The 14583-nt window shown below is 46.0% G+C and overlaps 1 protein-coding gene across 3 annotated transcripts in view; it reads left to right on the top strand.

Moving 5' to 3' along the window:
• The window catches only part of LOC147640828 (ribonuclease II, chloroplastic/mitochondrial-like), an 89043-nt gene that overhangs the window by 57722 nt on the left and 16738 nt on the right, over positions 1-14583 (top strand). For all 3 annotated transcript variants that reach the window (XR_015268480.1, XR_015268476.1, XM_086815914.1), the window contains exon 13: positions 14196-14420. Coding sequence is in view for 1 of the 3 variants with exons in the window: in XM_086815914.1 (XP_086672040.1) it covers positions 14196-14420 (225 nt within the window). In the remaining 2 variants the exon portion in view is untranslated. The remainder of the gene's footprint in view (positions 1-14195; positions 14421-14583) is intronic.

Raw genomic sequence — 14583 nt, 5'->3', positions numbered from 1 at the left:
GACGGAGCAAAAAGGAAAACAAAACCCCCTGGGGGCGGAAGCAAGAAAAAGGGAGGGGGGGGGGGAGAAGGCGAAGGAGAAACCCTAGGGGGGGGAGGGCGGGAGCTGCGCGCAAGAGGGAGGTGAGGAAAACGAGCTGGCGGAGGGGGGGGACGGGGCGCTGCAGAGGGGAGGAGGGCGCGAAAGAAGGGGGGGGGGGGGGGGGGGCGCGAAGGTGAGGGAGGGCGGCGAGCAGAGCAGGGCGGCGGCAGCGAAGGCAGGCGGAAGGGGGCGCAGCAACGAATGCAGGCGGGAGGGGCTAGTGGGTAGGCGGCGGGCAATGCAGGGCGCAGCAGCGAAGGCAAGCGGGGGGGCTAGGGGAGGCGCGAGGAGCGAGGAGAGGTGACGGGACGAAAGGCAGGGAAGGCGCAGCTGTGTAGGCAACGCGAGCAGGGAGGGGGGGCGGGAGCTTCAGCGAGCACGAGGCATCTACTTCAGGTTAAGTTTTAATTAATCTTGTTAATCATAATTAACTCCTAATTATGATTAATATGAATAAAAAATGTTCTTTTTTAAGAGGTGTTTATACACGCGAGAGGAAAATAGAAGAAAATTCAAAATTGAGAGACAAAGAGGGTCCCACGCACACGGGAGAGCATTCAATGGATCAACATGCTGTCCTCTACTGAATTTCAGCAAAAAATCGACAGAAATTTGATCGCATACCCGCGGAAAAACCTGCAAAAATGTATAAAAAATACAATTTTTAACCATAGAAGTGCTCAAAAAATTTCTAAAAATTCTTAAAAATTCTAGAAATTTAGGAAATCCAGTCTACCAAAAATATCCACAGTAAAATATGTGGTATTCTCGTAAAAATTTTCATTAATACTTATTTTAAACCACAAAAAATATCATTAAACTCACGGAATTCTCCCGCAACGTTGATTTGTTCATTGAATAGTAGTAACACGCGTTCCAATCGCCATATCGACGATCCACATGCAAACCATCAACACAAATCAACAAAATAACATTTTTATTAGTAAATGTTAAAATTTATTTCAAAAAAAAAAACCAAAAATTGCAATAAGATAGGAAAATCAACAACAATTAACTAGAGATTGCTCTGATACCACTGTTAAAACCCTAAGATCTCTCTAGATAATTGTTACGCATAAACATGCATAAATCAGGTATAAACTTATTCACCCGACCATCCCCGAGCCCAAGGGATGCACACATGAATAATAATGAAATACATCATACGTTTACCTTGATGTCCCATACCATCAAGAGGTATAACTCCAATCCAATAGCATGTACCTATAGTGTGAAATGGTAGGTGAGTAGATGTGATCCTCTACACAAGAGACCATAGCCTAAGCCTCCAAGCCTCTAAGGCTTTAAGCCTTCCTTTAGTGTGTCTAATGCCCCTGTTATATAGGAGGGCCCTCAAGTGACTCTTGACTCTCCATTTCCCATGTGTGACCCTTGGATGCCTGACCCTAACCTTAACCCTTAAGGTTAGTCCTAACCCATGCTCCACTAGAGCTTGTTCCCATGCTCCCATGCTCACAAGCCTAATGTGGGTTAGCCTCCTAATATATGTACACATAATGTGCATATAATACTTTCCTCCAAGTATCTTGAGAAAGAGCTTCCTTCACGTAAGTGGGCTCTTTGTCTCGCATGATACGAGACATCAAAGCATAGTTTACCTGTAAGAGCTCCGTTGAATGACTTTTGTCACGAATTGTATACGATCTTCGAGGTCTGTCCATTGTGGTCCACTCGGAGAAAAGCTTCGTAACACGTGACTCCCGAAGGGTGTCTAACAACCACATGGGTACTCGAACAAAACGCGGAGTCTCCTGCTGTTGCGGGGGCTCATCTCCAGCCGCGGGCTCAACGTCTACAACTAACTGAGGCTGTCGATCTGGAACAATAGACTGGGAATCATCATCAGACTCATCTGGGTCTCCAAGAAGTGGCGGCTCATCAACAGTGGAAGCTGGAACATGCTCATAAAAAAAAACATCTCTGTTGACAACAACCTCGTTCCTCTCTGGGTCATACAACTTGCATCCTTTGGAAAGAGAGTTATATCTCACAAATAGAAGCTTTTGGGACTTCGAGTCAAGCTTCCCCCTCTACTTCTTTGGAATGTGAACATAGGCATCACTCCCAAACACACGGAAATGGGAGACATCTGGTTTCCTGCCAAAATAAGCCTCAAATGTTTAATGAGTCATCTTTGGTACTGAAGTTGTTGAAGATCGGTTGAGGATATGGACAGTTGTAGCCACAACCTCTCCCCAAAGTGGACGAGGAAGATTATGATGCTCCAACATTGTCCTTGCCATCTCACTCCATTCTGTGAAGGCGAACCTGTATTGGCTAGCTCTCGCTTGATGCCATGTAACCGCACAAACGCATTGGAAGAAAACTCTCCTCCTTTGTCAGCCTGAAGAGTCTTTATCTGCAATCTAGACTCTTTCTCCACCATCACATGCCACTCCTTGAACCGATAAACCCATGTGAATCTGCTACAATCATCAACAAGTAGCATAAAATACAAAGAACCTCCCAAGGATGGGGTTTGCATAGGTCCACACAAGTCAGTGTGTAGCTGGAAGCTTGCTTCGAAAAAGAATCCCTGTGTTGCTTACCACAAACGCAAGAACTACAGTGTCCTTGCGTGCTGTCAACATCTAGCAAGCCATCCACCATCTGGTCCCGAAAAGCCCGCTGCAGCGCATCCACATTCAAGTGGCCAAAATGGAAGTGCCACAAGTCATCGATTTGAGTGCGTGTCAGAGAAGAGAGTGCTGAGAGTTTGTAGATACCGTTCTCCACTCCGCCTTCCCATACAACCTGGCCTGTTTCTCTGTCCCGTAGAGCAACATAATGCTTCTCAAACTCCATCCGGAAGCCAGTCTTGCAAACCTCATGCACTGACAATAGATGAAAACCAAGTGTGGGGACATAAAGAACAGGAGAGGAATGCTTCCCCCTCTGCCATTGGGAATGATCTCCATCCTGCCCTCACTATGAATCGGTATAGTGGAATTGTCGCCAATGAAAATGCGACTTGACTGCCATTTAAGATCCTGTAAGAACTCACTGGAAGGAGTCGTGTGCCTGGAAGCACCACTATCAAGAATCCACTCCCGAGTATCCCTGGCGGTGAAGCCAACTGTCTCCTCGCTCGAAGAAGATATTGTCACATGCACTCTGCACTCAGTGCATGGTGACAAGATGGCTCATCATCAGAAGTGCAGCAGTTGTACAGTTTTAGAACCCAATAGGATGATAATTGTCGTACGCCGTGACCCCATTGTACATCCTCAGTCCAGGATAAGTCAGGCACGAGCTACTACGTAGGTCATTCCTCAGCCTTAGCGGGTCAGTCAGTCAGTCAAGTCCCTTAACCCACTTGGAGAGAATCATTCATGCATGTAGAGTCAGTAGAAGCCTTAGGGTTTGCATCAGAAAGCACTCTGCATCCTGCATAATATGCATTCATATGCCTGTGCATCATTTAGAACATCCCAGAAGCCTTAGGGAATTTACTAGGATTTATCTGGTATTTTTTCCATACTTATTAGTATTTATTTAGCATTATTTGCATTATTGGGCATTTATAAATATAAACTTTATTAAATGACCAACCTCCAGTTAGTATAAATAGGCTTGCCTAGAGCCTATTTTCTCATTCAGTCTTCATTGTGCTAAGAGCTCTCCTCCTCAGCCCTAGGAGCACCCCTTGCTTTCAGCCCTAGACTAATCCAGCCCTAGAGCCCATAAGCTTGCTTCTCCAGCCCCTTGAGAAACCATAGCTTCAGTCAGCCCTAGGCGCCTGCCTTCAGCATCCATTCAGCCCAGATTCAGCATCCATTCAGGCCCAGATTCAGCACACCATTCAGCCCAGTTCAACGCCAGAAATCAGCACAGCAGTCCAGCGTTTTTGCCCAGCCTTACAGCAGTCCTGCGTTTTCTGTCCAGCCGTACAGCAGCAGCCTGCAGCCTCTGTTTTCTCATGCGTTTCAGTCCACAGCATCTCTACAGGCTAGCGTTACTGTCCACAGCAGTTTCCAGCCCTGAAGATTCAGTCTACAGCAGTTTCCAGCCCTGAATCTGCTGTTTGCATCAGTGTCCAGCCTTTTGTGCATCATCCACACATGCAGCAGTCATCTGGTGAAGGTAACACAGCATTCATAAGTGTTTTCAGCATTCTAACATAGTGTAGAACAGTCCACCTTCGTCTTCTCTCAGCCTCAGCTGTGCAGCTCTTCCTCATGCCCTTGGGAAGCGTGCATAGGCTCGAGATCAGGTCATCGAGGTGTTTCTACAGCAGTGTACAGATCAGCCACTCTCTGATCCTCCGAGATCTTGCGATTGGCTTATCTACAGTCCACAGTCATTCTCTCTAAAGAAATAAAGCAAATACTATCTCGTTATCGGGATAGGGGGCCCTTCAGTGGGTAATTCGGGACCCAATCTGGTGTACAGTTCTCATATCTCTCTCTCTCATCTCTTTAAAAGTTTGAAGTATTAAAGTGGATTGCTAAACTCACGAAACTCAGGATACAGAAGACGGTGTGAGCATTTGTGTGACAGGATCTTCCAATACAAAGACTTCCGCTGCATATCACATTGGTATCAGATTCAGATTGTCCACACACACCATATCCTAGCGTGGGGGCATCCTTGGATGGTTAGATTGCGTTCCAGCACGACCACCGACTTCAGCATCATGTCTACAGGAGAGTACTCATCAGCCGGAAGACGTCTCCCCTGAAGGAGACCTTGTTCTTCCGCCTACAGCAGACACCATAGCTCTTCTTAGAGCTCAGAACCAGCTACTCATGGAGCGTCTCCAACCTTTGGAGGTAGCAGCAGCACGTCCTTCTACACCTCCAGCAGCACCCGACTACATCTCTCTCTTCTTTCAGATGGAACAACAAAGGAGAGAGGACGAGGCCCGAAGGAGAAGAGAAAAAGAAGAAAGACGGGACTATGAGGAAGCCCAACGCAGGATCGACGAAGACCGGCGTTAGGCTGAACTCGCCGCTCAGGAACACCAACGTGAGCTTGATCGAGAACGTATGTTACTCGAACACCAACGGGAAAAGGAGGCCATACACTTGAGGTATCAGCAGCTCTCCTCAGTCTCCCCAGTCATAGGTGTCACCAGCCAGCAGCCCGTAGCAGCAGCAACCACCATCATTCGCAGTCAACCAAATTTCAGCAAGTATGATGGTAAGTGTGATCATTCTTCAGTTAATCAATTTGTTCATCAGTTTAATGCTCATTTTCCATTAGCTAGGATCACAGACCCACAAGACAAAGTCCACTTAGCGGCTCCCCATCTCACTGGTGAGGGAGTCACTTGGTGGCAGCATTGGTCTAGTATTCATACTGACCAGGCCACAGGTGTCACAGCCTTTGATTGGGACATCTTTGTCCATGACCTGAAGACCAGATTTCTCTCGCCCCAGTACATGACCGGTCTGAAAGACGAGTTCTATGGACTCAGACAGAACGGATCCCCAGTGCTTCAGTTTTTCGGTAAGGTTATTACTTTAGCACAGCAGTTAGGGTTATCTGAGCAGGCCAAGATGGAGCAATTCATTCGTGGATTGGACTCCAACATTCGTGGATTGGACTCCAACATTCGGTTCACAGTTCGTAACTTTGAACCAAGTACATATGACCGGGCTCTGACTCTCGCTCAGAATGAAGAAATGAAGCTCAACGGGGGCAAGCCCAAGCAGACTTCTCAGTCCAGTACCAAACCCCAGCAGCAGCAATCAGCTGCACAGACAGGGAAAGGTAACGCATCTTCTAAAGATGCTAAGAAGGACAGCAGTAATAGCTCCAGTTCAGGGGGTAAGAAGGATAAAGAACCTAAGAAAACCCCTGATGAAAAGGCTAAAGCAGGCATTATTGGAGGTTATCTTCCTCCAGAGGAGCAAAGGAAGTACCAGTCAAAAAATAGATGTTTTTTCTGTCATATTATAGGGCATGGTAAGAAGGATTGCCACAAATGGCAAGCGGCACAAGCTGCCAAAGCTCCTTCTGCCACACAGTTGCCACAGCCTCCCCAGCTCCTCTAGCCCCGCCTACTACCTCAAATGCAGTTCAACTTTTACCTTCCATGCATCCTATGCCATCCGTGGTATTTGATGCTAAGCAGGAGGGTGAGAGTGATGCTGCTCAGAAGAGCCTCATCCGAGCTTATGGCTCTGCCCAGGGCCGACAGTTTGTAGTCCTTTTCGATATGGGCAGTTCTGAAGACGCCATCTCTCCCCAGTTGGCTAATAAATTGAACTGCACTTTAGTCCCATATCATCTGGATGTGGACGGGTTTACACCTGGTCTTCGCACTCACATTTCCCAGAAGGCACAGCAGTTTGCCTTTGAAGTTCAGAAGGCCTCATTTCAACGAGATTTCATCGTCTCCCCTCTGTTAGGGTGTGACATGATCTTAGGAATTCAGTGGTTCCGTCAGTATGAGCCTATTCCCAATTGGGGGCAGTACACTTTTACTATTTGTAAAGGTTTTCTTGAGCCTGTCATGATTCGGGGGGATAGAAGCATTCTTGGCATCCCATTGATTTGACATCTCCAGGCCAGACGAGCTATCCGCAAGGGAGCAGAAGGAGCACTCCTTTATGTTCGTGCTCAAACAGCCCCTCCCTCATTAGTAGCATCCCTTACATCTTCAGTCCCTCAGTTAGCAGACCTCCTATCCAGACACTAGGACATTATGCTTAGGGACGATCTCCCGCCCAGTCTCCCACCCTCTCGCCTTGAGGACCATCACATTGATTTGGTCCCTGGATCAGATCCTCCTAGCAGGTTTCCCTATCGTCTTTCCAAGACTTTAGAGGGCGAGTTGGAAAAGCAGTTATCACAGCTTCTCCGAGCCGGATTCATTCGGCCTTCTTCCTCCCCATTTGCTGCACCTATCCTATTTGTCCAAAAGAAGGACAAGTCTACACGCCTTTGTGTAGACTACAGGGCATTAAACAAACTCACTATCAAGAATAAGTTTCCTATGCCCAGGATAGAGTACATTTTGGAGCGTTTAGACGGTGCTAAGTTTTTCACTAAGATCGACCTCAAGAGTGGCTACCATCAGGTCCGCATTTTTGAAGCTGATATTCCAAAAATAGCTTTCAGGACAGAGCGTGGTCACTACGAGTTCGTTATAGTCATGCCTTTTGGGCTTACAAATGCACCAGCAACGTTCAATAAGATGATGTCTAGGATTTTCGCAGTCCACATTGGGAAGTGTGTTTTCATATTCCTTGATGACATACTAGTCTTCTCAGCCAGTGCGGAGCAGCATGAGAAAGATGTGGAGAAAGTCTTGCAACTTTTGCGAGATAATCAGCTCTACATAAATGCCAAAAAATCTATCTTTGGTGTTAAGGAAGTTCAGTATTTGGGCTATATCATCGGTTCCGATGGGATTAGACTGGACCTATCAAAGGTTCAGGAGATCTTAGATTGGGACATTCCTAAGACCGCCCAAGAAATCCGTTCATTCGTAGGTCTTTGTCAGGCATATAGCACACATGTCCATCAGTTTTCCAACCTTGCAGCACCTCTTACCGACTTGCTCAAGGGGGTGAAGACTCGCAAGCAGAAAGTCTCAGTTACAGGTAAGGCACTTGATGCATTCCGTGCACTCCAGAAAGTTGCCTCAGAAGCACCTGTATTAAAGTTAGCAACATGGGACGAACCTTTCGAGGTCATCACCGATGCCAGCAATGTAGCCATAGGTGCAGTCCTCCAGCAGGACAATAGACCTGTGGCATCGGTGATGACCTCGAACCTTTCGAGGTCATCACCGATGCCAGCAATGTAGCCATAGGTGCAGTCCTCCAGCAGGACAATAGACCTGTGGCATATTACAGCAAAAAGTTGGATGTCGCCGAAAAGAATTATTTGGTATATGACAAAGAGCTTTTGGGTGTGATCACAACGCTCAAACATTGGAAGCCTTTTCTTTATGGACAGACTTTCACAGTGAAAACAGACCACCAAGCACTTAAGTGGCTTCAGACTATGCCAAGTGCCCAGTGGAGTGATCGACAGGCCAGGTGGAGTCAAATCTTCGAACAGTTTGGAGGTATGATTGAATACATCCCTGGTAAGCATAACCCAGTAGCAGATGCTCTCAGTCGAAAGTCCAGCATCCAGGCAGTCCAAGAAGCTACCATTCTCGAAATCACGGGAAAGGACTTGGATAGTATGAAAGACCAATATGTCGACTCCCCTGAGTTTGGTACTCAGTATAGTTTGGCCCTCACTTCTGAGCCTGGCCACTATTCAGTACAGAACGGTTGGTTGTTCTACAAGAACCGTCTCTGTGTTACTTGGGAAAAGCGTTCTGCTCTTCTCCACGATGCCCATGACTCCTTAGTTGGAGGACATAGGGGTATCAACAGTACCCTCGAGAAATTAGAACGATCCTTTTATTGGCCAAAGATGAGGCGTGATGTCTATGCACATGTACAAGCCTGTAAGATTTGTCAAAAAGTCAAGGTTCCCCATACAAAGAAGGCAGGTTTACTTCAACCTTTGCCTATCCCCGACGGACCTTTCATCGACATATCTATGGACTTTGTAGGGCCTCTACCAGCATCCACTGGATCCCGTAACACTCAGTGTTTTACCATTGTGGATCGCTTTAGTAAATTCTGCATGCTCATCCCATGCAAGCATACGGCCACAGCCGAGGACGTAGCCCGTCTGTTTCTCAAGCATTGGTATCCAATTTGTGGTTTGCCTAGCACCATAACATCAGACAGAGATTCCAAGTTTACCTCGCATTTTTGGAGGGCATTATTCGAAAACTTTGGAACTAAGTTGCAGTTGTCTAGTGCATTCCATCCCCAGACAGATGGCCAGATAGAAATTTATAATCAGTTGGCCTTTGATGTCCTCAAGTCATACTGTCATGACTAGCAGTCCAAATGGAAGCACTATCTTCCATTGGTCCAAGCTATCTTAAACGACACTCATTCATCCAGTGTCGGACGGACTCCATATGAAGCAGCCTTTGGTCGCCGTTTTTCTTCTCTTTTGACGAGAATGGTGTCTCCAATTTTAGAGGCTAATAAAACCACGGAAGCATATTCCGAGATCATTGAGTCAGTTAAGGACCGCTTGACCAAAGCGCAAGAAGCATATAGCAGACAGGCAAATAAGTCTAGACGAGATGTCCACTTCAAAGAAGGGGATTGGGTCTATTTGCGTATCATGAAGCAGAGATTGAAACAAGTGGGCAAACGTTGTCCCAAGCTTTCATTCCGTAGTTTTGGCCCTTTTCCAATAGTTAAGAAGATAAGTGATGTCTCAATGAAGTTAAAGTTGCTTGCGAGTTGGACAATGCATGATGTTTTCCATGTTTCTTGGCTAAAACCATATGTTGCTCCAGAAGTGTTTGATGTTTTAGATGAACAGCAGCCAGACGTGGTAGACGAGGCAGAAGTTATTGAGCCTGAGCAGATCCTTCTTCATCGATGGAAGCATGGTTCCGGTCGACGGATTCGTCAGTTCTATACGAAGTTCCGAGATCGAGGCACCCACGAAGCCGTATGGCTCGACGAGGAGTTCTTCCAGGAGTACCCCCAGTTATTGGCGGACTATTTGGAAGCCATGAACCTGCCGCCAAGCTAATTAGGAGGGAATGTCACATGCACTCTGCACTCAGTGCATGGTGATAAGATGGCTCATCATCAGAAGTGCAGCAGTTGTACAGTTTTAGAACCCAATAGGATGATAATTGTCGTATGCCGTGACCCCATTGTACATCCTCAGTCCAGGATAAGTCAGGCACGAGCTATGTAGGTCATTCCTCAGCCTTAGCGGGTCAGTCAGTCAGTCAAGTCCCTTAACCCACTTGGAGAGAATCATTCATGCATGTAGAGTCAGTAGAAGCCTTAGGGTTTGCATCAGAAAGCACTCTGCATCCTGCATAATATGCATTCATATGCCTGTGCATCATTTAGAACATCCCAGAAGCCTTAGGGAATTTACTAGGATTTATCTGGTATTTTTTCCATATTTATTAGTATTTATTTAGCATTATTTGCATTATTGGGCATTTATAAATATAAACTTTATTAAATGACCAACCTCCAGTTAGTATAAATAGGCTTGCCTAGAGCCTATTTTCTCATTCAGTCTTCATTGTGCTAAGAGCTCTCCTCCTCAGCCCTAGGAGCACCCCTTGCTTTCAGCCCTAGACTAATCCAGCCCTAGAGCCCATAAGCTTGCTTCTCCAGCCCCTTGAGAAACCATAGCTCCAGTCAGCCCTAGGCGCCTGCCTTCAGCATCCATTCAGCCCTGATTCAGCATCCATTCAGGCCCAGATTCAGCACACCATTCAGCCCAGTTCAACGCCAGAAATCAGCACTGCAGTCCAGCGTTTTTGCCCAGCCGTACAGCAGTCCTGCGTTTTCTGTCCAGCAGCAGCCTGCAGCCTGCAGCCTCTGTTTTCTCATGCGTTTCAGTCCACAGCATCTCTACAGGCTAGCGTTACTGTCCACAGCAGTTTCCAGCCCTGAAGATTCAGTCTACAGCAGTTTCCAGCCCTGAATCTGCTGTTTGCATCAGTGTCCAGCCTTCTGTGCATCATCCACACATGCAGCAATCATCTGGTGAAGGTAACACAGCATTCATAAGTGTTTTCAGCATTCTAACATAGTGTAGAACAGTCCACCTTCGTCTTCTCTCAGCCTCAGGTGTGCAGCTCTTCCTCATGCCCTTGGGAAGCGTGCATAGGCTTGAGATCAGGTCATCGAGGTGTTTCTACAGCAGTGTACAGATCAGCCACTCTCCGATCCTCCGAGATCTTGCGATTGGCTTATCTACAGTCCACAGTCATTCTCTCTAAAGAAATAAAGCAAATACTATCTCGTTATCGGGATAGGGGGCCCTTCAGTGGGTAATTCGGGACCCAATCTGGTGTACAGGTCTCATATCTCTCTCTCTTATCTCTTTTAAAGTTTGAAGTATTAAAGTGGATTGCTAAACTCACGAAACTCAGGATACAGAAGACGGTGTGAGCATTTGTGTGACAGGATCTTCCAATACAAAGACTTCCGTTGCATATCACAGATATAGCATTTGTGTCCAAAATCTCGAAGTGCACAAAGGCTAGTGTCTTTGCAGCTGAAGCTGAAGAATCAGTACTCTTCCCGGTATTCTGCTTAGGACACTTTCTCCAATAGTGGCCTTTCTCACCACAATCGTAACAGGTCCGCTCGGCCTTCAGTTTCTCACGGTCTAAATCGGGCTTCTTCTTAGAAGACTTTCCTTTGCCCTTACTGTTGTTGTTGTTACGGCCTTTTGACCGTTGGCCTGTCAAGGCCTCAGAACCTCCGCCCTGTGGAGGGTTCGTAAAACGCTCTTCTTGGTCCAAGATCATAGGCACAAGCTCCTCCCACGTGATAGTGCTGAGCTTGCCACTGGTGATCAAAGAGGAGTAAAATGCTGAGCACTGAGAGGGCAAATAAGACAACAATGTGATGGCCATGTCCTCTGAAGATATCTCTTTCCCTGCCTGAAGAACCTTGCTGAAGAGCCTGCAACTTGTTGATGTGCTCCCGCATCGTCGAAGACTTTGCAGGATTCATCACCCGCATTTGCAGTTCCAAGGAGATCTGCTTCATGGGTGATACTCTGTTATACAGAGAAGCCTGGCCAGTGTCATATGTTTTATATGGTTAATCACTTGTGGTGTGCAATTTAGGAAGATGAAAGAATGCACATAGGCATTGACATGATCCCATAATTGTGCGTGAGCCTCCTGTTCTTTCCGTATAGAGGGTAACTCCCCGTCTTCCAACTCGGGCCGTGGAACACCAACTACAATGAAATCAGCCAAGTCATAAGACTCCAAAATGGACTCCATCATTACCTTCCATATGCTGTAGTTGTTCCCATTCAACTGTCAGTCCACTGAGAATGTGGGGAGTGTAGGGATCTTCACGTGCTTCTCAGCCATCTCAAACAAGTCAGCCATCTCAAGGATTCACAAGGTCTTGTGAAGGGAGGATGGGTGGGAAAAAAGAAGAAGAAGAGGCTGCAAATAATATGCAAGGTGGCTGTCCAACGGTGATGGCTGCCTTCTACCCGATCTCCAAGTCCTGAACAGCCCAAGCAATCTCCAATCAAAACCTCAAATTAGCAAACCCTCAAGGTCCCACTGTCTCCAAGCTTCAAGCCACCTAGGGCTTTGATACCATGTCAGAATGCACGACGGAAATAAAGACAACTGCTGTAGAGAGCAAAATGCAGATGAGAGAGGGAGGGAGAAGCTGTATAAACTCTGTATATACACTAGAAAATCTCGGTAATGGCACAAAACAAGTGTGGGAGGCATGGGCCATTTTATATGGCCCCAAGCTGTTGGTCGGCCAGCCCATAAACAGCCGACAGCAGCATAGATGCTCACGACCAGCAACATATGCTCATGGCCAGGTAAACATCAGTCGGCCAGAATTGCAGAACAGGTCGGGTAGGCAAGGAATCAGTCGGCTAGCACCTAATACAACCAACAGGCAGAAAACAGCCTCCCACACCCAACAAAAATGGAAAAAATACATGGAAAGTGAGGAAAAATGGGGGAACACCTAAAATGGGCGGGCACACCCACAACAGAGGCCCTGGTGTAATGTACAGATAGGAGATGATTGCTAACAGAAGCTAGGTGAGGGGTTGGAAAGAGGTAGAAGGGTGTAGAAGCTGAGAACGCTTGGCTAGAAGGGCCTCCTTTGAAGGATGGGGAGCGCTAGGAATGATAAACGTAGAAAAGAGGCTGATATGGAGGAAAATGCAGCAAGGTACTGCTGTAGGAGGAAAAACGTAGCAAAGAAGTGCTGTCTAGGAGGCAAAAAACAGCCCCGAATGAGTGCCAAAACAAATGCTGATTTGTGCTCGAAGTAGGTCTCGAAAACGCAGCCACCAAGGGAGCTAAGGAGAAAAAACATAGGCTGAAAACTCTTCTTGCTGATCTGTGGAAGCACAAGATCTCTGATACCATGTGAGAATATGTGAATATGAAGCGGAAGCAAGTAGAGATCAAACAAGAAGAGTAGACAGCCAAGAGAGATCCAACACTTGAGCCGGAAATTGAAAAGTATTGATTGAACTTGTGATAATCATGGGGGGAATGCTAATGAGCCATTCATAATAATAAAACAACTTGATTGCATTGTTCCAAATGAGCTTGTACATTGTGCTTATATAGCCATAAGAGGTACACTCAATGTGACTTGATACATTATGACATCATTGCTTATGGCATTTGGTGGATTACATCTTTTACCTTAGACTAAAAGATATCCTATGCAAAATAATTCAGAAGGGTAAGAACTACAAGTTGGGCTTATTGCCAATAAACCCTCTCTTAAGCCAAACTTGTGAAAGACACTCAATACATGGCAACTATCCTCCTTGAAACAATGAGATAGAGCCCCCCCTTTTTATAACAATAGGGTGTGAGTCTTCAATGCTACCTGTTCCACAAAGTGGCTTTAATATGCCTCGATAATGTGAGCCTTCTCCTTTTTCTTCTCTTGCTTTTCCTTGAGGTAACACCTTCTAGATGAGGTACACACATACAACCAGAGATATGGCCTTGCTTCCAACAAAAACCCCTCAAGGGCTCTCTCTCCTGCTGTGTCAAGGATAAATCTTGGACTCATGGTCCAGTTTTTCAGGCCAGTCAGGGGTGCTACTTGGGTAGGACAACAACAAGGAAGAAGGACCAAACAGACCATACATTCTACATGGTCTATATCATAGGTGACCAAAGGTGGTTACAGTCATATAAATTACTTGATTTGGAGTACCAAACAACACAAACAGATAACCAAACATGAACACAATCAATACATATAGGTGGCATGAACCATGTAGAGAACCTTCATAAGCTTCGGAGAACTCCACTTGCTGATATCGTCTCACCATCATCATCACCATTTTGTTGACATCTTCAGCAATCCTATTTGCTAACACCTTCAAGGCATTGGTAGCCATATCCAAACATATTGCAGCATAAGGTGCATAGAGATAGACAAATATTTGGTGGTAAAACCTAATAGTTGTGTATGTGTTTGTGTCTGCATGTGTGTATGTGCATGTTTTATTTTTTTCCCATGCTAAGGTACATCTGATTTATATTGCAGGTCAAAGCTGCTCTTCGAGGTGAGGATCCTCCCATTCCAAGTGGCTTGCTGGAAGCATCCATGGCAGCTGTAAACAGTAAATCCAAAATCTTGAAAAGGCTACAGCTCGACAGTGATCGCTACTGGATTTTGGAGTATCTACGGAGGGAGCCAATTGAGAGGAAATACTGTGCATGTCTTCTGCGAATTGAGAAGGATGCTAGTGCACTAGTGCTGCTATTTGAGGTGTGTGGTTCAAATTTATATCTTCCTCAGAACTTTGGATTTTGACATTTGGTTTTGAGTTTTTTGTGTGTTTTTTCTCAAATTTGGAATTCCAGACAAGAGGTATTTTTTATGAGTGATGGCAAGACACTGACTTTTTTAAGTTTATTTGTTTTTCCCTTAA

This window comes from Cibotium barometz, chromosome 2 (assembly GCF_041138505.1).
Source record: "Cibotium barometz isolate CiBa-2024 chromosome 2, ASM4113850v1, whole genome shotgun sequence".
Lineage (NCBI taxonomy): Eukaryota > Viridiplantae > Streptophyta > Polypodiopsida > Cyatheales > Cibotiaceae > Cibotium > Cibotium barometz.
Note: the sequence above shows the minus strand (reverse complement) of the source record. Positions and strands in the feature narration are given on the sequence as shown.